The sequence below is a fragment of the Acomys russatus genome, chromosome 4 (assembly GCF_903995435.1).
Source record: "Acomys russatus chromosome 4, mAcoRus1.1, whole genome shotgun sequence".
NCBI classification, from domain to species: Eukaryota; Metazoa; Chordata; class Mammalia; order Rodentia; family Muridae; genus Acomys; species Acomys russatus.
The window spans coordinates 77,766,268-77,790,651 of record NC_067140.1 but is presented as its reverse complement, the minus strand read 5'-3'; the positions used below and the strand labels follow the sequence as shown (position 1 = coordinate 77,790,651).

Here is a 24,384-nt window from a genome sequence, read left to right as displayed (position 1 = left end):
GCTTGCAGGCAACACAGATGGGCTGCAGGCCCCAAGGGGTTAACTGGAGCATCGTTAGTGCCTTCCTCTTGACTCCTTCCCAACTCAACCATGTGACTTTCATTTTTAGATTTGGAATTTGCAGCTGATTCCTGCAGCTGCTTTGGGAAACAGATTTTAGGGAGAAAGTTAAAATGCACAGCTGAGAACTGTGATTCCCTCCCCAACCCCAGCAATTTATATGCAAATAGCCAAGAGCCTTGTTTTTGCAACCATTAAAATTGGATCCCAAACTCAGTTATCTTTTTTTGCACTGTTTAACCTGCCCTGCTTTTCCCCCATTTGCTTTGAGGGATGTATTCCTACCTACCTTTTGTTTTTCTCTTGCATATACATGCTCAGCCATTTGCCACCTCCTTATTAATGAAAGCAGGTTATGTTTCATTTCCTTAGAGCTGTATTTGCTGGGAGACCTTGGTATTTAGTGTTTGCCAATTTCCACAGGTAAGGAAGCATTCTGCTGTGTGGGATTAAGATAAAACTGCCTCAAAAGAGAAGCTAAGACTGGACTTGTCCAAGGCTGGAGGTGTCCTGAGGTAATTTTAAGATGCCATCAGATTCCTTTACCGCAAGAGAAAGGAATGATTTTAGAGGCAAAGTCGCCCATCTACCTACTGTCTCTTCCAGGAGGGAAAACCCTTAAACTATAGAGAATTCAACAGCATCTAAAGGGCTGGGACAAAATGCTTCACCTTGGTTATTAAACCTAGAATGATGATATATGGCTTTGGGAGATGGCCTGGAAACGGTGGAATTTTCTTTCTTTTATTTTACTTTTTATTTTAAAATATGTTAGCTCTTCAAAGAATGTACAAAGACCAGTGAGGTGTCTCAGTGGGGACAGACACTTGCCACTAGGCCTGATGACCCAGTTTCCATCCTTGGAACCTACTCACAGGATGAAAGAAGAGAACTTAACTCCTGCAAACTACTCTCTGACCTCTTCATGACCGCACAAACACACCGAATGCAATAACTTAAAATGTTTTACATTTAATTTCATACTCATTGGTGTGTTCCCTATGCACCTCGTGCATGCCCTATGCCAGCTGACGTCAGAACTGGGTGTTGGAGACACTAGAACCAGAGGGACAGGCAGTTGTGAGCTGCCCTGTGGGTGCTGGGGATCGAACCTGGGTCCTCTCATATCATATGTGCTCATAACCACTGAGCCATCTCCCCATTTCCAATACTTTGTTTTAACAATGCAAAAGTAGTCCCGCATGGTGCCATATGCCTTGAATCCCCATACTGGGTCAGGGTGGGAGTGTGTGTGGCACAGGTGGGGCCTGGGTGGGGAAATCAGTCTGAGTTTGTTCAAGGATTGGTCTACATAGCAGCAAATTCCTGGCCTGCTAGCCAGGGTTATCTAGAAAGAGCTTGTCTTTAAAAAAGAAGGCAAATGACTTGTGTGTCTTTGATGTGTTTTCCAAATGTGCATCCTTTCTCATTTCCATAGCAGTAGTGTCACAGTAGTTTGGGGACATTCATACAATGATGTTCTTTTCCAGAATCTACAATGAATTAAATTTTGTCATTGTAGAATCCTTGGATCCAGGACAATTTCTTGGTTTTTCTTTGTCTTTAATGACCTTGATATCTTGGAAGTGTGACAGGCCTGCCATTTGTAGACTTCCCTTCCTTTGGATTTTGGTAGAGTAGGGCTCCCTAGACAATTTTATTGTGCGGCTATAATTGAGGACATTGACTTAAGGACATTGAGGACAAAACCCTATGCTTAGTAAATTGCCTCTGGAGGTTGTGAGGAAAGTGAGGGGTGACTAGAGAAGAGTGTCTCAGCAGAGCCTGGATTCCCCTGTGTGCTCTTTCTCTAGAGAGTTCTCAGAACTGCTGCTCTTATTTCTTGCTTTTCTTCAGCATACCCAGGTCACAGATTACAGAATCCATTTGACACTGGCCCAACTTTCTCATACCACACAGACATGGTTCGTATGGACCTTAAATACTGGATCATGTCCCACCTTTGCTGAACACCAAGGAAAGATGGCTGAGGGTAGGCTCCTGTTCCTGTAGGCTCTCCATGACAGGACTTGGACTTAGCCTAAACTTTCCTCTCACTACAGTGGCAGTTCTCAGAGGCTGAGAGTGAGCCAACAACCTCCAGGTCTTTGCTGTTTCCTTGTGGGGAAGTTTCATGTGGCTGGATGTGCAAGAGTAATCTCTTCATCCTCAAAGGCCTCCACTCTGGTCTTGTTGCCCTTTTTCTAGTCCTTCTCTTCTCCTTCATCACACGACAGGAAGTTCTACGAAACTCCTAAATCTCCAGGAAGGAGGGTAACGGCTAACACAGGCAACAACTCTTTATATGCTTGCTGAGGAAGGAAACAGTTAAGAGACTGTAATAAGCAACTTATAAATGATTTAGAGGAGATTATGATGTTGAAATTCACCAAGTTCTCTTCTCCTTTACTACTTGCCCAGTCTCCTCTCTGTAGATTTCTGGCCCTTTCTAGCCCTTTCTATCTTTCTCTTAGAATTCATCTGTTTCTTCTGCACAGGGAAATATGGCCCTGGAGAAGAGCCAGCCAGTAATTCCCTTTCTCCAGCAGGAGTATGCTAGCAGCAGACAGCCAAACACACATCCTTTTTCCTTTATTCTTGTTACAGTTAAAAATGGAAAGAAAGTTTGGGTACCCAATGTAACCCTGGTAGATTTTGAAAAAGTTAAAATTAGGTTCCTTTCCTGGTTTCTAAAAGGAAGAAAGTAAATCAAATATCATTTCTTCATAGGGAATTATGGGGGGGGGGTGATGACACCATTATTTCTATGTGCCAGGAAATGTACATATGTAGGTATAAGCATAACATTTATGTTTATATTACATTCTTAACTGGTAAATAATCATAATTATGCTCTGGCTATGAAAGGAAAGTTGGGCCATAAGGCCGATATTGAAACCCTGGTTTTCTGATGATTCAATATTGTTGTTCATACTGTGTAGTTTTTGAATAACTGCCTGGAAACCCAGCAGAGAAGCTGGCCCCTTGAGGGTGGTACCAACTTATAGTTACTTTAGGGAATTTGAAATGGCACAGATATTCTGACTTCTGAAATTGAGAATTAGCTACCTGGCTTAAAGATTCTTAGGATTTTTTACCCTTCCTAGCTGTCAAGGGATCACACCTGTCAGTCACTTCAGCATAGCACAGATGTTCTCAAAGGCTGACTCCCAGGGCAACAGCAGCAACTGTATCACCTGGAAGTTGTTAGAGGCACAAAGTTCTGACATTTCTTCCCTGATTTCCTAAATCAGAAGCTATAGACACAGAGTCTAGGTTGAAGTCTAGAATCTGGGACTCACTAGTGTCTGAAGGCAAATCTGTGGATGGCCCAAGTGCAGAAGCCCCCAACCAAAGTAGTTATGATAATAAGTTCTGGATGTTTACTGGATGTGTGGTCTTGTGCAAATAGTTTCTTGGTACCTTAGTTTGCTCATTTTAAAGGAGGAGCAGAAGCAGTAACTATCTCAATGTTGTCAAGATCGGGTTAACGTATGAACAGTTATTTGAACAGTGAAGAGTGCTATTTAACATTAGATGTTTACAGCGTCTCTCTGCATATGAATGATACTTTTCCATCGACCCAAACAGAAAGCCTAGTCCTTTTTCTAGCCTCTTACTGGCTGGGATCCTTTAGAGAGGACCCAGGGCCTGTGAGGATGCTGCTGCCTCATTCTTTTCTAGACTAGGCTGCTAATGAGCCTCCTCTAAGTGTGTTGTGCTGGTACCTGGTATCGGATGGAGTGAAACCAAAAACACTCTGTTTCAGGGGCAACTCAGACCTCTCTGGGAAGCAGTTGATAACTACATGCTAGATGCTTTGTGCTTTGCAGATAGAAAGAACCGTGACCAGATCTATTGAGTCCTTTATTCCTTTGCAAAGTGGATGATTGTTTAGAGGCCGATCGCTCAAGATACATTGACGGTTACCTAGCGTTTGCCTCCCCGACGCGCTACACAGAACTGGAAGGCACAGACAGGAGATTGATGGGTAAGGAGACCCAAACAGTCAGCACAGGCATTGGAAAAGAAGGATGAGAAAGCAATTGTTATTCAGGCCATAGCTCTGGCTTGTCCACAGGCCTGAAATCAACAGGAATGTTTCTTCTATAGAGCACCTCAGAAGGCTATATGTAGAACTGTTCCGGGAGGCTGGACTGAGAGTTTTCTTCAGCCTTCTGGAGGCTAGCGAAGACGGCTCTGTCCTGAGAACCGGTCATGAAGAAAGCCTTCTGTGCAGGGAGGGAGTGCAGGGCAGCCATGCTCTACGGGGTTGAAACAATAGGAATCTGAGTCCCTTCCAGCTGGAGAAGGAAGCCCCTGACTTGTGAAAAGCCAGATAGCCGACTGCACCTGATTGAAATAAAGACAATCAGGAGTCAAAGAGCTAGATTTTAATTCACTAGGCTTAACGATAAAAGAAAGACAAAGAGAGCTACAGAAGGAAAATTGGGAAAAATCAGTGCCCCCTACTCCAGATCTGCGTTATTTATTTATTTATTTTTGTGTTTTGTTTTGTTTTTTTCGGTTTTTCGAGACAGGGTCTCTCTGTGTAGCCTTGGCTGTCCTGGCCTCACTTTGTAGACCAGGCTGGCCTTGAACTCACAGCGATCCACCTGCCTCTGCCTCTGGAGTGCTGGGATTAAAGGCGTGTACCACCACCAGATCTGGGTTTTTAAACCAAAGGTACTTGAATTGCAGGAGCCACTCCCAGGACACTTCCTGGGGCTTGTCTCCAGGGCACCTTTGATATGTTTTTCTTCAAAGACGCAGCTTTTGACACCTTTTGTATGGGTGAGGGTCTGTGCTTTGGTCCCTGAAAGCCTTTTAACACACTTGGGCCTGGTGGGTTGTTTTGTCAGCAGGGGATAAGGCTCACCTATGTCCCCTCATGACACCTACTGGGAGTGTCTCCTCCACCTGCAGACAAGGGCCCACATCGAACAGGTGTCTTTCTCTCCTCAGTATCAGAAGTAAACATGGATCCTCTGATTGGCTCGTCTTCCCCAGACACTGAGAGAATAATTGGATTTTAAAAAGAAGAGGTGCTATCTCTTGGTGGAAAAGTGTGATGCAGGGTGTTTAAGGCATATCAGGAACACTAAACAATACACAATAGTTAGGGACACTTGAAAATAAAGAAGAGCGCAGGTATTGAGTTTGACTCCGTAGACACTTGAAAATAAAGAAGAGCGCAGGTATTGAGTTTGACTCCGTAGACATATCACACCCAGTCAAACCTCAGCAGGAGGAGAGGCAGCCAAGGAAAAAGATGCCTGGGGAAATGAAAAAGGAGCATGTGCTGAAGTCAGACTCAGGGTGAAGGCTCTGGGTGTGCCACTTAATAATTGGTCCTGGGAATATTTTGGAAGCTAAGTCCAGTTACTTGTCACTTACCACCAAATAACAAAGTAAATTCAAGCCTCATTGAAGGCGTAGGTAGGAAAATGGAACCACATATAAACACTGAAGCAGATTTAAGAGAAATAGAAAGGAGAAACATGTCCACCCCTGGACAGGTTCTTCTGCTTAGACAAAGACAAAAGGTGTCCGTTAGGGGCTCATTGAGACACTCAACTCTCCTGCGCGAGGTGTCCTTCATAAAAATGAGAAATTAATCTAGGAATGGAGACAAGACAAAGATAGATTTATTCTTCCGTATCCTCAAGATTCTTTTTAGTTTAAATTTAAATGTTATTTTTGTGTGTGTGTGTGTGTGTGTGTGTGTGTGTGTGTGTGTGTGTGTGTGTGTGTGTACGTGCCACAGTGTGCCTGTAGGGACTAGAGATCAACTTTCAGGAGTCATTTTTAACTTCTACCTTGCTGAGACAGGGTTTCTTGTTTTGCCATGCTGCAAACTCTGGGCCATTTGGCCTGGAGGCTTCCAGAAAAGTGCCTGTCTCTTCTCATGTCACCACAGGAGTGTTTGGGATTACAGATGGACACTGTGGCATCCAACTTTCTTTCTTTTTGTTTGTTTGTTCTGGTTATTTTAACATGTGTTCTGGTGACCGAACTTGAGCCCTCAGGATTGCATTGCAAGTACACTGACCCGCTGAGCCATGTCACTGACTCAGTGTGCCCAAGTTTCTTTCTGCCCAACACTTCCAAGCAGCATTCCTGCTTCTCCCACATATTCTTAGGCCCGCTGTACAGTCTTGAATTGCTTTGGCCACTAATATGTTCAGGGATTGAAGGACCCAGAAGCATGGAAGGTAGATTTCACCGGAGGCTGAAGCAGAAACGAACCTCAGCAGGTATTGTCAGTGGCAAAAGATATGGAAGCCCACGTGATGGGAGAGAGACTTTCTTCCAAAGAGAGATAAAAAGGACTGTGTGTCAGAAAATTATCACAATCACAATTATGAAGTGAAAGACAAGTAGAAAAATTTATGCAGGAAACATGACTATAAAGATAACTCTATATAAAGAGCCAGCTCATAAATATCAATAAAAAAAAAGCAAAATCCCAATGATAAATGACCAGAGAACATGAACAGATTAATTCCCCAATCAGGAAATACAAGCAGCTGACAGAAATCTGTCCACCCTCATTAGTAAATGAAGACAGGATAGTTAAAGAAATAATGAGAAACAATTTCTCATAGTGACATGTTTAAGTGTCTATGTTTATAATGCCCTCAAGGTCAGTGAGGCCCCCAGAAAGTGGACATTCTCAGTTTATAATTGCTAGCTGTATGACTTTGTAACTTAATTTGGTGATTAGTGTTAAATATTCATTAACCCTGGGGCCTCTCCTGAAAGTGTAGCCTGGTGTAGAATGAAACTGTGGTTAAAAAAAAAAAAAAAAAAAAAACGCTCGTAGTTTCCATTTAAAGGAAGAAAATCTCGAGTTGTGTGTCATACAACAGAAAAGTGGTACAGGAAACTCCAGCCATTATTATAAAATATTTTAAGTGACTTAGGGAAATAAATGATTGATGAGAAAATATGTATGATACACCCACCTGAAGAAGCAATGGACATCTATGACACAGGGTATGATTTATTCAATATTGAAAATAATATAAAGTGAAAATAAATCAAAGATTTTACCTGAATTGCTTACATGATTTTATCAGTTCAACTCATTATTTTGATTGATTTGTGTATACAGAGGAATAGGCAGCAAAAAAGGGACTTCTCAGTACTTGTTTCTTCTATGTACTGGTGTGTGTGTGTGTGTTTCTCCCCTTTGCACTATCGGTAAATTAAAAGTAAAATTGACACTCGCTAAGTAGATTATGCATAAAATTTCATTTTAGCATCCTTAAAGTTTCTATTGCTATCTTTTACAATTATTCAGAGCCGGGCAGGGTGGCACATGTACTCAGGAGGCAGAGGCAAGATCACTGTGAGTTCGAGGACAACCTGGTCTACAAGGTGAGTCTAGGACAGCCAGCACAACACAGAGAGACCCTGTCTTGAAAAATAAATAAATAAATGAAATTATTCAGGATAGATGCTGAAGATTTACCCATTTTATGGAATTTCAAACAAGAAAAAGACAACTCCTTGTTCAGTACTTATTTTTCTGCTTCTAAAAATCTTCATATAAATGTTCTCTCTTAAAAATTTAACTATAAACATTTTGTAATGCAATGTTAAAATATCCCATAATTATAGTTTTAGCTACTATAACTTTAATATTTATAATTATTGGTTAAGTATTAGTTGTATTGCGTAGTATTTAGAAAATAAGTTATTAATCTAAGAGGTGCAAAAACAATTATATAGCAAGAAATAGCTTCAGTGGGGAGTTTACACTTTGAATCTAGATAGCTGAGTTTTTATTCAAAGTGAATATTTAACACCAAAACAGACAAATTCATTTAACTAAAGAATATTTCTTTCTACAGCCCCTCTTGCTATAGTTGGGAAACTCCTTCCCTCCCCATTCTCATGTTTGAATGCTGGGCGAAGCATCAGCAGAGAAACATGAGTGATAATCTTTTTTAAAAATATATTTTATTAATTTATTCATATTATATCTCAATGGTTATCCCATCCCTTGTATCCTCCCATTCTTCCCTCCTTCCCATTTTCCCCTTAATCCCCTCCCCTATGACTGTGACTGAGAGGGACCTCCTCCCCCTGTATATGCTCATAGGGTATCAAGTCTCTTCTTGGTAGCCTGCTATTCTTCCTCTGAGTGCCACCAGGCCTCCTCCAGGGGACGTGGTCAAATATGGGCACCAGAGTTCGTGTGAAAATCAGACCCCACTCTCCACTGAACTGTGAAGAACGTCCTATCCATTGGCTAGATCTGGGTAGGGGTTTGAAGTTTTCTGCACATATTGTCCTTGGCTGGTGCCATAGTTTGTTCAGGACTCCTGGGCCCAGATCTGCCCATCATAATGTTCTTATAGGTGTCTAGGACCCTCTGGATCCTTCTATTTCCCCATTCTCCCATGCTTCTCTCACCTAGAGTCCCAGTAGGATGTCCTCTCCTCTGTCCCACTTTCCTGGTGAGTGAAGACTTTCATGGGACATATCCTTTGGGCTAGGGTCCAGATATAAGTGAGTATATACCATTTGACTATTTCTGCTTCTGGGTTAACTCACTCATTATGATTATTTCTAGTTCAATCCATTTGTCCACAAATTTCGGGAATTCCTTGTTTTTAATAGCTGAGTGTATTCCATAGTGTAAATGTACCACAGTTTCTTTATCCATTCTTCTACTGAGGGACACTTAGGTTGTTTCCATGTTCTGCCTATTATGAATAAGGCTGCTATGAACATGGTTGAGCATATGTCCCTTGTTGTGTGCTGGAGCATCTTCTGGATATATTCCAAGGAGTGGAATAGCTGGGTCTTGAGGAAGCCTTATTCCCAGTTTTCTGAGAAAGCACCAGATAGATTTCCAAAGTGGCTGTACTAGTTTGCATTCCCACCAGCAATGAAGGAGTGTTCCTCTCTCTCCACATCCTCGCCAGCATGTGGTGTCGCTTGAGTTTTTGATCTTAGCCATTCTGATGGTGTAAGATGGAATGATAGAGATAATCTTGAATAGCTGGGTATAAAAGAAGCATTCTGCTCAGCAGGGCTTGAATCAAGTCAAACAATCATCACTGTGAACCACTGTGTTAAGGGTGCCTGTTAAAATAGGCGGCTGTGCTGCCTGCTTTTTATTTCCTCTTCAAATTTTATTTCCTGTTGGAAACATGTTCCTCTAGTGTAGCAGCTTCCATGTACTTAGGCCAGTCTATCTCTCACCTCATGTGGATGGTTCGTTTGATTGCCTACAAGAACCGCAACTGGAGAGAACTGGTAGCACTTATTCTGAAAGAGATTGGAATTAAATTTGGTGGCATGCTTATGAAAAGGAATTGAGTTTTTTTTTCCACAGTAATTTTCGGTGGCCCTGTGCCACACTTTGAGCCATCTTTATAATTTTATCTATCATGATTCTGTCAACAGTAGATTGAAGGGTGTGGCTGCCATAGTCACACAGCCAGGCAGTAAAAAAAGCTCACACAGGAGGAACTTGAGAAGAATTTCAGTAATGGAGGACGTACCTCAAGGATGAGCCCATTGTCTTTGTCTAAGCAACCTATGTCTGCATCTTAGAATGCTAGTTAGTATAAAGATAAAGTTGTTCTGTGTATGGGGGCATCTAATAGAAACTTCTCCTTAGTGTGGCAAATGTAGGCAAAACTCCAATTAGTCTCAGTAAGGGACAAAGTTCATTGAGTCAAAGTGGACTAACAGAGGCAATTTCAAATATGCTTATTTACAACCAAATAGATAACATTAAGTGAATACAGAGTTACTGCTGTGGTTAAAGAACAAATTTCACAGAACACATGAGTCCATATGATCCTCTCAAAGAAGTTTATTTGCACTCTGCTCTAACAAATATAGTTTGAAGGCAACAGTCATTTAAGTGTCATAGAGTGTGGCACAGATGAAAAGAGACAAACAGACTCAGAAGCTGTCCAGCATTTCAAGACTGGTTTAACAAAAGAGGCACGTGTTACCCTATTAATACCAGAAGACATTTTTTCCCCTTGCAAGCAACAGACTACATTTATTCGCATCAAGTAAAAACATATCTTGTTCAAGAAAATTACTTTTTTCCTGATTTTCCTTTATATCACAAATGTCAGGGTAAGGCAAATCCTTAATGAGTCATATGATAAAAACCCTATTTCCCGAGAAAATATATTGAACATATTCTGCTAACTTTGTTGTTTTTCAAAGCACAGCTGACATGCACCACATACAGAGAAATGTCTTTGCAAACCAAATGCATCAAGCAGAACTGTATTAATTCACAAAGGGGCTTTTCAGTGGTTCATAGAAAGATTTACAATTAGCTGCAATGATTAATATGTGACCCAATAGCATAGACAGTGCTTCAGATGTCATCTTTGTAAGCTTTTATCAAAGACGACGTGTCCATCATCTGAACAGTTATGAGCAAGAGGAAAAGCCCCTTTGTCTAGCCTGCAAATCAGTACCTTTTTAATTACAACTATGTGGAAGGCCTACTTCAATCCTCTGTATGCAAACATAACTAATAACAGGGCCACTTTCCTCCTACCCTCCTATTACCCTTCATGTCATGTGGCCTGGCTGAAGTGTGGTTGGAATTGGCCATCCAGAATTCATGTGTGGAAGCACTGGACCACTTCCCACATGCACTACATTGTACAGTCTGTGCAGTGACAGGGCCAGCAAACAAAGGCTTTTCTTGTTTGTGATGCTTTCAGTCTAGCCCAGAGCTAAAATTTTACATTTGATTATTGAAGTGTAAATTAACTGCAGTACTTGTTTTAAAGCATACACGCATTCAGCTACATAGCAACCCAGAATCTACTGCAAAACAAAAATGAAAACGCACTCTAATTCAAAGAAGTTTAAGCAAATTTAGGAGTGGGACTCCTCCTCCTCTGTTTCCTAAATCCAAAGATTGCGTTCCTTTTCCTACAGTTCTCACAGAATTCTCTTCTTGTTTCTTAACCCATCCCCACACAAATTGAGTGAACAAAATGCCTGCCGTTGGTAATGAGGAGAAAATGGGCTGGAATCAGTTCAATCTTGGCTGTCCCTCTTATCTCTTGTGTGCTGTTTTCCACTGTAACTCCATAAAGGAGGCTGAGTCACACTTCCCTTGGGAGTTATGGGGACATCTCTCCTAGCATGGTTCCCTTGTCAGGCACTTCACAAAAATGATGGGGCTTGTAAAATAGCTATGGAGATGGAAGGAAACACTGACGCTATCTATTTGGATGGCAGCCTTCTTAGGTTATTTAGAGGAAGCACTGTTCTAGAAAACATCACGAAATGGAGAGGTATATGCTGTCGTGTCAAACTGTAGAAAGAGAAAAGGCCATGGGGAAACATTATGAAATTACTGCAATATCACTTTTGCTATGTTGATGAATAGCCTTAATGAAAATAAGAGATGTTAAAGGTGACACATGCAGAGGTATGATTTGCTACTTATTCTATCATACCAAATAAATTACCTGGAAGCAGCAATTAACTCAAAACAGCCAAAACTAGTCATAGGAAGATAAGATGGATTTTCTATAGGAAAGGGCAAAACTAGAGACTTGGATAAGATATTTATAAAATATCATCTCACTGTTGACTTTAGACATTGTCAGTTCCACTTTTCCCTCTTCTGTTAAGAATAGCAAGATAAACATTATAATTCTAAAATACCACGGGGCTAAGATAATATGCAAAAGACGATACCATGTCTTTGTAACCCCTAAGGCAGTGGGAGACCTTAGGCTTGTTTTGGAACACATGGTTGGGATGATGCACAGCCCCCTCTTGTCCTCATTGCTTGAGCTAGCACTGTTCCACTGGCTTCGTGAGTAGTTGATAGTTCTGGCTACCTTTTGGATGAGTGGATGCACCATCAAACTATTCTTGGACTTGGCATTAGCAGACCAGGAAGCCAGTATGGGAAGCAATGGCTCTCACTGCTCCTAACCTCAACTGTGAGCCTCTGTAGGCTATCACACTTGAGTCAACATGGGTATTGGTTTATGAAAAAGTAGAGATTTCAAGTGGAACTTTGAAGACTAAAATTGTCATTAATATATTTTGAGAGTCCTAAGTGAAGCAAACCCCTCCCTTAGATCTTAGTGATAATAACACCCTTTTCCATTGTGTACCACATATGGAGGCACACAGTGAAGTCTACATAGGCCAAGAAAACAGTGCTTGAAATTAGCCTCAAAAATGAATACACATGGCATCCTAGCTGCCAGGTCTCACCTTGTTCATTAACTCCTGACTCATTCAGACCCTTTCCAAGTGTTCTGTGTGGTTTGTGCCCATTTTCTAACCTTCCTCCTCTGTCTGTGGATTATACCAATGTTGGGTGTGGTAATTCTTGAAACTTATCCTGCAGTGCATCCATCACCTTCCTTCTTTTTTTCTGTGGAAGAAATCACTCTATGACCAGCTTTGTGAGAGAACCAAGAAAGCACACAGGAGCCAGGAGACTCAGGTGAGTTTTAACCCTATCACTATGACCCTAGGGTGAGGCATGGAGAGAGGACAGAAATGGTAAGGACTGAGTGCCTGAAAGAAGTCTTAGCATGGGGCCTCCCACAAGTGGAGGGAATTTGCTTTTTCTTTTCTTTTCTTTTTTTTTTTTCATTTCCCCCTGTAGGTAAACAGAACAAAACGCAGCTGCAGAATTAGAGCAAAGGACCCCTTTTCTTCTGTGAACTTGCCTTCCCCCCTCCCCCACCCTCTTCCACAGCACACACTATCATCTTCCCAAGTCCCCCAGGGCCAGGCCTTGCAATGCTGAGGGTGTCATTTCCCTTCAGTTCTTTGTTCCTTTGCTTCATCTTGTGGCCCTGAGGAAGACAAAGAGAAGCCATTTGTTAGATTAAAGACTAAGCATCTCCACAAGGCTTAGCAAGGAATACCTTTTTAATGCAGCTCTTGAAGTGTCTCAGTCCTCAAACAGGCCTAGCCTAGGAATAGCTTATTTGACTATCAAAGGGCTTTGCCTATCTGAACTGTAATTGCTGGCACATGGTATTTTTAAATATCTTATAAATCACTGCTAATAAATGTAGGCCACATGACAACCTGCTTCAACTGATGGGGGTGATTAACTCAAGTGTTCAGAGAATTCTTTGAACAGTCTAACTTTGAAGTGTCCTTCCAGTCCCGGCCTGGTCTACATTGGAGATTCTAGAGACAGGCATGTAAATAACAACTTAAGCTATGCTGATTTGCAAAAGCCTTTGATGAGACCTTTCCAATTGAGTATTGTCTGTGTTCTCCACCCATGAGACAACTCAAATATTTCTTTCTGGAAGAGTCTATGGTCACCTTAGTTTGGCTTTTAAAACTGAGATCTAGTCCACCTTCAAGGAAATGCATAGGATTTGCTTCTAGTCTTACAATTCACATTTAGTCTATGACACTATCAAGATCTAAAGTCCATTCCTGCTGGAACCAATAATTGTGAGGTAGTATTTCCTAATATAGAACTTTCTACAAATGAGATCTCTACAAACAGGATCACACAAGCATCTCTTTGTGCCCAGCTTCTTTCACTCAGCACAGTTTTTCTGAGAATTAAACTCTTGTTTAACTTTGTTTGTTTCAGTGATAGCTGCCCTTACTTTGTGTGGAAAGATAAGATTTTTAGACTGTGTCAAAACCATAGCATCTATGTGAATGGGGTTCAGTGTCATGTTTATATTCATCCATACAATGTGCACTGTCCCTAGCAACAACCTCACCTCTGTCCCATGCGCAAGCTAGACTTTTCTCAATCCCTAACTACCACTACCCTATTTCATGTTGACATTTTTGTTTAATAGCTTATTTCATTTAACGTACTATACTATGTTCCATTCAGTTTGCTGTAAAGTGCAGGTTTAAATTCCATTATGACATTTTCCTTGAGGACATGTGGCAGTAAATATGTGCCATGCCATTCTGTGATAAGAACTTGGGTGGCTATATGTTTTCCCCTTTTTTGTCTTATGGAAAAGTAGTTTTTTTTTTCATACAATATACTGTGATTACAGTTTCTCCTTCCCCAACTCCTATGAGCTATATCTTCTAGAAATCCTATTTTTCTTTCTCTGAGAAAACCTCATTTTGTTTTCCACAGTGAGTATACTGATTTACCTTGTCACCAACACTGGGTAAGTTCTTATTCACCACATTTTCATCAACCTTTTAAAATCGCAGAATGGATTGATTTGCATTTATTTTCCTGATGGCTAATGATATTCATTTTTTTTCAATATATTAGTCGGCCATTGATATTTTGAGAGGTGTCTATTTGGGCCATTTTCTTATTAGGTAGAAAATTTGCTTTTAAGGTTTGGGGCCTCTATTCTGGATATTCTTCCTGTCAGATATGTAGCTTGCAAACAACCCTCCCACAACCCTCCCACTCTGTGGATGTCTGTCATGTATGTTGCTTCACTAGGTGCATGGATGCTTTGCAGTTGGATGTAATCCTACTTGTAAAGTTTTCCTCTTGCTCTTTTGCTCTTTGGATCCTCTCTGGAAAAATCATTGTCCAGACCAGGGACATAAAGTGTTTTCCTCTGGTTTCTCAAATGGGTAATACATTTTGGTCTCTGGTGCCCTTTTAGTTGATTTTTGTACAGCGTGGGAAATGCGGTGGGGAAATTTCAATCTTCTAAATGTGGATTTTGGCCTTGCAAGCACTTCCATGCTTTTACCTTGGATTTTTTTTTTTTAGAGAATTGCATTTTTGTAGTTATTGTTGTTTTCTGTTTTGCTATGATTAGGTTTTTGCTGCTGCTGTTCCACTTCTGTGGGGAAACACTTTGGTTTCATATTAGTTGCTTTTCTCATTGCGGTGCTTGGCAAGAAACAAAGTAAGGGAAGAAGAGATTTTTCTATGCTGCCATTTAAGAAAGAATACCGTCCACCATGGTGGGGGTGGGAAGGGCAGATAACAGGGCATGAGCAGCTGGTCCCCTTGAGTTCACTGTCAGGAATCAGAGGAAAGACTACCATGCTTCTGTTAGGATCCACTCATTTTCTAGAGGTTTCTCAACCTTCCAAAATAGCGTACCAGCAAGAGACCAAGTTTACAAGCAGTAAGGCTGTAAGGGACATTTCACATTCAGACCATAGCAGGTGTTAGGGTAGAGATTTCATTGAGCGTATAGGTCACCTTTTGATAATATAAACAGTTTAACAGTGCCAATTCTCCTGAATCCAGTAAATGGAACTTCTCTTGTGTGTGCATTAGTGTCTTATAATTTTCACTAGCAATGTCTTTCACTTCTGTGATTAACTTTAGTTCTAATAGCTTATTTTTGTAGTTATTTTGAAAGATTACTTCCATGATTTCCTTTTATTTCTCAGAAAAATGTTACCAGTATACAGAAACGCAACTGGTTTTATAACATGATCTGTGTACTGCGATTTAACTGAATTTCTCTTTCATTCTATAAAGAATCATATCATCTGCAAACCCAAAAAGATTTCCCTTACCTTTCTTTTCCAGTTTTACATTTTTATTGTTCCATTTAAGATTTCTAGTACCCATATCTAGTAAAGAGTGATGAATGAACACTTTTCTTCTCAATGATTTGAATGTGAAAGGTCCACCGTGGGCTCAGGTCTTTGAACACTTGGTTTCTGAATAGTTTCACTATTTTGTGATGTGGTGGAAACCATTGTAAGTAAGGTCTGTCTGGATAACATGGGATATTTAGAAACAGGCAGCTGAAGTTTGTACTCCTTTCCAACTCTGGTTTAGTATTCTGCTTCCTGATGCTCCAGGTCATGAGAAGGTCATTTTACAAGGTCCCATCGTCAGCAAAACAGGCTACCTCAGCCTAAGGAACCATGCTAAATAAAGCCATCTTTTTTTCCTTTACATTGTTTCTACCAGGTATTTTGTCATAGCAGTTAAAAAGTAGTGGCATCCTGGGCTTAGAGGATGTGCTTTTTAAAAAAATAATTTATTCAGATTACATCCCTATTGTTATCCCCTCACTTATATCTTCCCATTCCCCCCTCCCCTAGGCCTGTGTCAGAAAAGGACCTCCTCCTCCACCACATGATCACAGAGTATCAGGTCTCATCTGGATAGCCTGCTTCCTCTTCCTAGAAGCCATGCATTCACATTTCATCATTCTGTGTAATGCTGGCCATGTTTGTCCTATAAAGGTGTAATATTTTGAGGGGGCATTTATAAATAAATGTTGCTGAAACATCTGATAGAATTAAAAATATTCAAATGATCATATGATTTTTATCTTCCAGACTATTTAATGCCAATAATTTATTTATTGGCATCTATTAAATTATCCTTGCATTCCTGGAATAAAATAAACGTAGTAATGCTGAGTGGTCATTTAATTCATTGGCCTTTACCTGTTTCATTATGTATAATAGTTTTGAAAGAATTGGCTTTAGTCACTGTGGATATGACCTTAAAAGTTTTGTTGGAACTTAAGTGTCTTTTTTCCTGTCTAGATACCCCTGCCATTCCTCAAGGCCAAGAGTCCAAATAAACTTTTCCCCCTTATGTACTGACTTTTACAGAACATTTATAAGAGTCAAAAATGGTATAATCTTGTTGTTTTCAATTACTCTGCTAAAGTTCCAGTTGCTCCATGTTTTTTTGTACCAGATGATGATGTTAACTCTGGAAAGGAGATAGTTTGCTGTGGATTAACACTGAACTAAGTCTGTTGAGGCTCACTGAGTAGTAACTATGTATAATCTCTAACCCCAATAGTGTAAAAAATGAAGGCTCCAAATACATTACTATATTTTTTGTAATTAAATAAACTAAAAATTCAATAAAAATGAAAGCATAACATACTCAAACCTATGGGACACAATGAAAGCAGTGCTAAGAGGAAAGTTCATAGCAAAGTTCATAGCATTAAGTGCCTTCATAAAGAAAGTGGAGATATCCCTACTAGCAACTTAGCAACACACCTGAAAGCTCTAGAACAAAAAGAAGCAGACATACCTAAGAGGAGCAGACAGAAGAAAATAATCAAACTCAGGGCTGAAATCAATAAATTAGAGACAAAGAGAACAATACAAAGAATCAATGAAACCAAGAGCTGGTTCTTTGAGAAAAATCAACAAGATAGACATACCCTCAGACAAACTAAATAAAAGGCAGAAAGATAGTGTCCAAATCAACAATCCAAAGGAAGACATAAAACAGACAGGAAATTCAAAGAATCATTAGGTCTTACTTCAAAAAGCCTGTCTTCCACAAAATTTGAAACTCTAAATGAAATGGACAATTTTCTTGATAAATTCTTCATAGAATGTAAATAAAGATTGAGTAAACAATTTAAATAGTTTTATAACCCCTAAGGAAATAGAAGCAGTAATTAAAAGTCTCCCATCCAAAATAAGCTCAGAGCCAGATGGTTTCAGCACAGAATTCCACCAGACTTTCAAAGAGCTAAAACCAATATTCCTCAAATTATTCCACAAAATAGAAACAGAATAAGCTTTGTCAAACTCATTCTATGAGGCCACAGCCACCCTGATACCTAAACCATACAAAGACCCAACAAAGAAAGAGAATTTCAGACCGCTTTCCCTTATGAACATATACATGCAAAAACACTCAAGAAAATACTCGAAAACCTAATCCAAACCAAATCCAAGAACACATAAAAAATATCATCCATCATGATTAAGCAGGCTTCATCCCCAGCATGCAGGGGTGGTTCAATGTACAGAAATCCACCGATGTAATCCATCATATAAGTAAACTGAAAGAAAACCACATGATCATCTCATTAGATTCCAAAAAAAGCATTTGGCAAAATCCAAAACCCATTCATGTTAAGTCTTGGAGAGATCGGGAATACAAAGCACATACCTAAACATAGGAAAGGCAATATACAGCAAGCCTACAGCAAGACAGCATCAAACTCAATGAAGAGAAACTTTAAGCAATCCCACTGAAACCAGAGACAGACAAGGCTTCCTAGTCTGTGTCTCTTCAATATAGTACTTGAAGGCCTAGCTAGAGCAATAAGACAACTAAAGGAGATCAAGGGGATCTACATCAGAAAGAACTGAAACTATCACTTTTTGCTCATAATATGATAATATGCATAAGTGACCCCAAAAATTCTACCAGGGAATTCTTATTTCTGATAAACACCTTCAGCAACTAGTGGATGGATACAAAATTAACTAAAAAAAAAATCAGTAGCCTTCCTGTATACAAAACACAAATGGCCTGAGAAAGAAATGAGGGAAATAGAAAGTATCTAAAAAACATAAACTAATCAAGCAAGTGAAAGACTTGTATGAAAACAACTTCAAGAAAGAAATTGAAGATATCAGAAGATGGAAAGATCTTTTATGCTCATGGATAGGTAGGGTTAACATAGTAAAACCGGCCACCTTACTTAAAAAAGCAAGCTACAGATTCAGTGCAATTCCATCAAAATACCAACACATTTATTTACAGATCTTGAAACAACAATTCTCAATTTCATATGGAAAAATATAATAAAAAGAATAACTAAAACAATCTTATACAATAAATGAACTTCTGGAGGTATCTCCATCCCTGACTTCAAGCTGTCCTGTAGAGCAATAGTAATAAAAACTGTATGATAGTGGCATAGAAATAGACTTATTGACAAATGGAATCAAATCAAAGACTCAGAAATAAACCCACACACCTATGGACACTTGATTTTTTGATGAAGGAACTAAAACCATACAATGGAAAAAAGAGCATCTTCAACAAATGGTGCCAGACTACCTGGATGCCTATATGTAGAACAATGCAAATAGACCCATATTTATCACCCTGCAAAAAAAAAAAAAAAAAAAAAAAAAAAAAAACAAAAATAAAAAACAAAATTTGAGGCCAAGTGGATCAACCACCTTAATAGAAAACTGGGAACCATTCTTAAACTCATTGGCACAGGAGACAACTTCAGGAACAGAACACCAGCAAGCAGCTCAGGCTCTAAGATCAACAATTAATAAATGGGACCTTTTGAAATTAAAAAGCTTATGTAAGGCAAAGGACACTCTTAGTAGGACAAAATAGCAGTCTACAGATTAGGAAAAGATCTTTACCAATCCTATATCTGACAGAGGCCTAATATCCAAAATATATAAAGAAATTAAGAAATTAAATACTAGCAAACAAAATAACCCAATTTAAAAATGGGGCACAGAGCTAAACAGAATTCTCAATAGCGGAATCTTGAATGGCTGAGAAGCACTTAAAGAAATGCTCAACATCCTGAGTCATCAAGGAAATTCAATTAAAAATGACTGAGATTCCATCTTACACCCATCAGAATGACTAAGATCAAAAACTCAAGTGACAGCACACACTGGTGCGGATGTAGAGAGAGGGGAACACACCTCCATTGCTGGTGGGAATGCAAACTTGTACAACCACTTTGGAAATCAATCTGGGGCTTTCTCAGAAAACTGGGAATAGCTCTACCTCAAGACCCAGCTATACTACTCTGGATATATATCCAAAAGATGCTCCACCATCCAACAAGGGCACTTACTCAAGTATGCTTATAGCAGCTTTATTCATAATAGCCAGATTCTGAAAACATCTAGATGTCCCTCAACTGAAGAATGGATAAAGAAACTGTGGTGCATTTACACAATGGAATACTACTTAGCTATTAAAAATAAGGACGTTATGAAATTTACAAGCAAATGAATGGAACTAGAAAGGATCATCCTGAGTGAAGTAACCCAGACCCAGAAAGACATGCATGGTATGCACTCATTTTTAAGTGGAGTTTAGCCATATAATACAGGATAAATATACAACAGTCCACAGACCCAAAGAAGGTAAGTAACAAGGAGGAGCCAAGAGGTAATGATTAAATCTCACTCAGAAGGGGAATTAGAATAGACAGAAGAAGTGATTGAAAAAAGGGAACAAGGTAAGAGAGTAAACACAGACATGAGGGTGGATATCAGACCTGGGGACAGCGGGCGGGAGTGGGGGGTGGTGTGGCGGCAAAGGCATATCTGTGACAAGCTGGAGACATAGAGCAGAGTAAGTTCCTGGGAGACTATGAGGGTGGCCCTAGCTGAAATTCCTGGTAGCAGGGGTCCTGGAGATTGAAGAGGACACCCTCTAGCCAGACAGGACTCCTGGTAGAGAGAGAGAAACATCAACCCACCCACAAATACTTCGACTGAAAATTTACCCTGCCTGTAAGATGTGCAGGGATAAAGACAGAGCAGAGATGGAGGGACTGTCCAACCAATGCCTGGCCCAATCTGAGACCCACCCTATGGGAAAGAGCCAACCCATGACACTATTATTGATACTTTGCTATTCCTGCAGACAGGAGCCTAACATAGCTTTCCTCTGAGAGGAGATGTGGAGACTAAGCCAAACATTGGGAGAGGTGTAGGGAGTCTTGTGGAACAGTGGGGTGAAGGAGAAAAGGACCTGGAGGTGACAGAACCTCCACAAGAAGACCAACAGAGCCAACTAATCAAAGCCCAGAGGGGCTTGCTGAGATTGAAGCACCAACCAAGGACCATGAATAGACTGGACTTAGCCCTCTACACAGATGTAGCAGGTAGGCAGCTCAGGCTTCATGTGGGTCCTCTAGTAAGGGGATCAGGGGCTGTCTTTGACATGGACTCTGTTACCAGCTTTTTGATAACTCCCCGGTGGGGCTGCCTCATCAGGCCACAGGGGAAGAGGATGTGCTGGGTCCTGACGTGACTTGATGAGCTGGAGTGGGTGGGTAGAGCTGAAGAGGGCCTTTCCTTTTCTGAGGAATAGGGGAAGGGGATGGGAGAAGTGCAAAAGAGGGTGAGACCTGGAGGAGAGGTGGGGCGTTATGTCGGGATGCAAAGTGAACAAAAAAATAAAATAAAATAAAATAAAATAACCTCTAATCTATGACTCTGCTAAAAGCAGAAAAATATGGCATCACAAAGCACAGAATGCTGTGAAGATGTGGGAAATGAAATTGAAACAGAAGTTAAAATTCAGTATTCATGTCAGATTAGCTCCAGTTATCCCTAAGGATATTTAAGGCTATGCATGCTCAAGTTCCACATACAAAATGGTGTGTATTTGCATATAAGCTATGCATATCTTTCTGTGTAATTTAAATCACCTCCAGATAACCAAAATATTCCATGTTGTGTCGCATTTTGTAGTTGTCATCCTGCATTATTCAGGGGTAACAAGGAAACTCTCCACGTGTTCACTACATATGCACCTCCTTTCTTCTTTAAGTATCTTATATTCATGGGCTTCTTGAATCATTGGACATACAAACAACATATAGCCAGAGCTATTATCTAGTATACATCAAGTACATATGGGATAAAGCCCAGAAAACCAGTGTGGTAAAATCAGGTAAACCAGCAAGCTTGTCCAGGTTTCAGTTCCCCCATCACGTTAAAGAAAAGTTATAGTAAATGGTGCCTGGGTTTATTATGTAACTAAATTAGGAAGGTAGGTAGGTAGATAGTTTGGCCTATCAGTCTTTTTAAAAGTTAATATTCGGGATTTGCATAAATACAGAAAATCACCGTCATGCTTGCTGTGAGCACTATCTGAGCTGTTCAAAAGCAGATGAGAGCAGAAACGATGGCAGCTATGTCCACAAACTCATTTGCTACCTGCTCATCATCAAAGCATTTTGAATTATGAGTACTTAAACCTCCATGTTTATTTGTTGTCAAGGAAAATAGATCTGTTCTGGTACTTTACTTTGATATTAATAGGAAAAATCCAAAAGCTGCAGTTTGCTGGCAGCAAAAAAACAAAAGGGCTAGGAAACACTAAGAAATGGTGTGAACTGTTTGTTTTGTCTCAGTTTATTACTTTTCAGTGAAAACTTCAGAGGATATTTGAAGCACATGGCTAAAGTAAAAACAAATGATTATGAGCTCATGTTTATATGAATGTATATTTTAAAAAAACAGCTTCATGTTATAAAATGGTATTAAATGTATGGCTGCATGTTTTTACCTACAGTCTGAACCTTCATCCCACTATGTCACTAGAGCTCAAGTGTTGTGCAAGGGGGTCTTCTGGCAGGGTGCAGAGACCAAAAGGAACTAGGGTGTGAAGGGGCAAGCATGGCCCTAACTGTCTCTTATTCTCAGTGACCCACAGTTCATTGTTCAATGGTGTTTCTAGCATTTAGTTGATAGTAAGGCTAACTTCTTTATTTTCAGGTTTTTCCATCTTTTCCATAGCCCTCTCTAGTGACTCCAGACAAGAGTTAGACTGTGTGATCTGGTTACTACTGTTATTTTCCTTGGAGTTGCCTCAGGCTCATTGAACTCAAGGTATGTCCGTAGAGATACACAAGTCCTCAGGAAGTGGTGTGCTATCATAGGCACCTGTTTTTCTGCCAACATATAATTATATGTCTTGTTTTATGTTTTCAGGTAGAGATTTAGTGCTACAAATAAAAAACAGATATACCTAAGAATGCAGTATGATGCTCCTGGAAAAGTGATAATTCTGGAAGCAGCTGGGGTTACTGAAATAACTTGATCACTCTATCAGGCAAGGGGTAAGACCACAGGGAAAACACTATTCCTATTGTCAAAATGAGGAAATCTAAGTGATTTAAATATGCCATAGCTTGTTCTTTCTATTTAAGAATGGCAATCTTTTTTCTTTTTTCTTTTTTCTTTTATAGTGTGTGTTATTTGGTATAAAAATCTCCGAAGTTTAGCTCAAGCTACATTCTGGGACTTGACAAAGTCAAGAAAACTACGATATGCTGTTTGCAAATTATTCTTTAAGGCTACCTCGCGGATGGAAGAAAGCCTCCACAGGAGCAACTTACCTATTGGAGCTCTTCTTGCACACTTTCTGTTGGCTCATCTACACCGTCAACCTCACTGTTCATCTCCACTGTAAACAGAAAATGTTAAATAATTATCAAACGTAAACTCTTAAACACATGAAAATTGCCCTTGTTGTTTGAAAATGTTCCAGTTTCCTGTCTTATGCCTTTTTTGCTTCCATGTGTTCATGACCTGGGACCAGAAGGTTAGGATCCATGCTCCGCTCCACTCAGCTGCCATATCATGCAAGATTCGGATCTGGCAGTTTGAGTGTCTTTATTGCCATCCTTAAAATAAATGAATTCAAAGGCTTTAATAGATATCTAGGAGAACAGAGAGAGAAAACAAAGAAATGCAGATCATTGACATGCAGAAAGGTCCGCTCTTCCTCTATAGCAGCAAAGTCAACAGCCCCGTTTGCTGTTTTTTCAATTTCACAATTCAATATTGCAAATGTGCCAATGGGTAAGGAAGCCAGTAGATGCCATGAGATAGAAAAGCAACACTTGTGCTTTTACTTGCTTGAGCTCATTCTATGTGAGCATTTGCATTAAAATAGAATGTATAATTACTGCTTTTCCCCAGAAGTGGCCCAAAGCAGTCACTCTGGAAATTTCCAAGGGTCAGCAAGTTTAATGAGATTTTTAGTATCCAAGCCTATACTATAAGTTAAGAAAGTAAATAAAGAAATGGGACTGGGAATATAGCTTAGTTGGTAGAGTGTTTGCCTCAAGTGCTAGAGTCATGAGTTGAGTTCCTAGCAACACACATGGGAAATGGACAGTGAAAGATAATTACTACAGTAAAACCCTGACTTCAAATCCCTGGCAAGCAAACATAACCTCTAGTACACATGTCTAGGACCAGTGCCAGGGGTCAGCAGCTTCCACTGTTTCCACCTGCAAGAAGTCAAGGAGACACCTGACATCAAGTTAGTTGTCTTATGACAACCACTTCCAAATACAGCAAGCTCGATGCTGTCCACTTTGTTAACTACTACACATATCCCCTTTGCCTTCCAAACATGGGCAATATTGGTCAACACCATCACTTTAATAATCTCTGTTTATTTGGGAATTTTTCAGTTACTTGCATAAAATCAAAACCCAAAATTCCTTTTTTTAAATTTTCCATAACATGAACACATAAAATAATGGTGCTTGAAAGAAGAATGACCTTGAATGGGGTCCCAGGATATCTCCCAGGACTGCATGCTTAAAACACTGGTATCTCTTCTCTTACGTGGAAACCATACCATTTTACTAATTATTTGTGAGTTCATTTCGAACTCCATCTGTAAACTGGCCAGATACAGCAAATTCTACCTGCAAGTCAAGCATTTGTGTGCTGTTAAACCTGGCACACACACATTTCTGCCAGTGTTCCCTCTCACAGTGGAGTATACAAGGTTAAACATGGTGAAACACTCATTTTTTCCTTCCCGTTCCTTCTAGGTCTACAACCTATTAATACGCGTTCTATAAAAAGCATCCCATGATAAAATGACTATGAAAAAGT

The 24,384-nt window shown here is 40.0% G+C and overlaps 1 protein-coding gene across 1 annotated transcript in view; it reads right to left on the bottom strand.

Moving 5' to 3' along the window:
* Positions 1-12,737: 12,737 nt before the first annotated feature.
* Positions 12,738-24,384, bottom strand: part of Macrod2 (mono-ADP ribosylhydrolase 2) — a 1,925,774-nt gene continuing 1,914,127 nt past the window's right edge. The window contains exons 18-19 of the mRNA XM_051144748.1: positions 22,866-22,933; positions 12,738-12,893 (exon numbers count right to left, since the gene is read on the bottom strand). Of these exons, the coding sequence (XP_051000705.1) occupies positions 22,866-22,933 (68 nt within the window). The 3' untranslated portion in view covers positions 12,738-12,893. The remainder of the gene's footprint in view (positions 12,894-22,865; positions 22,934-24,384) is intronic.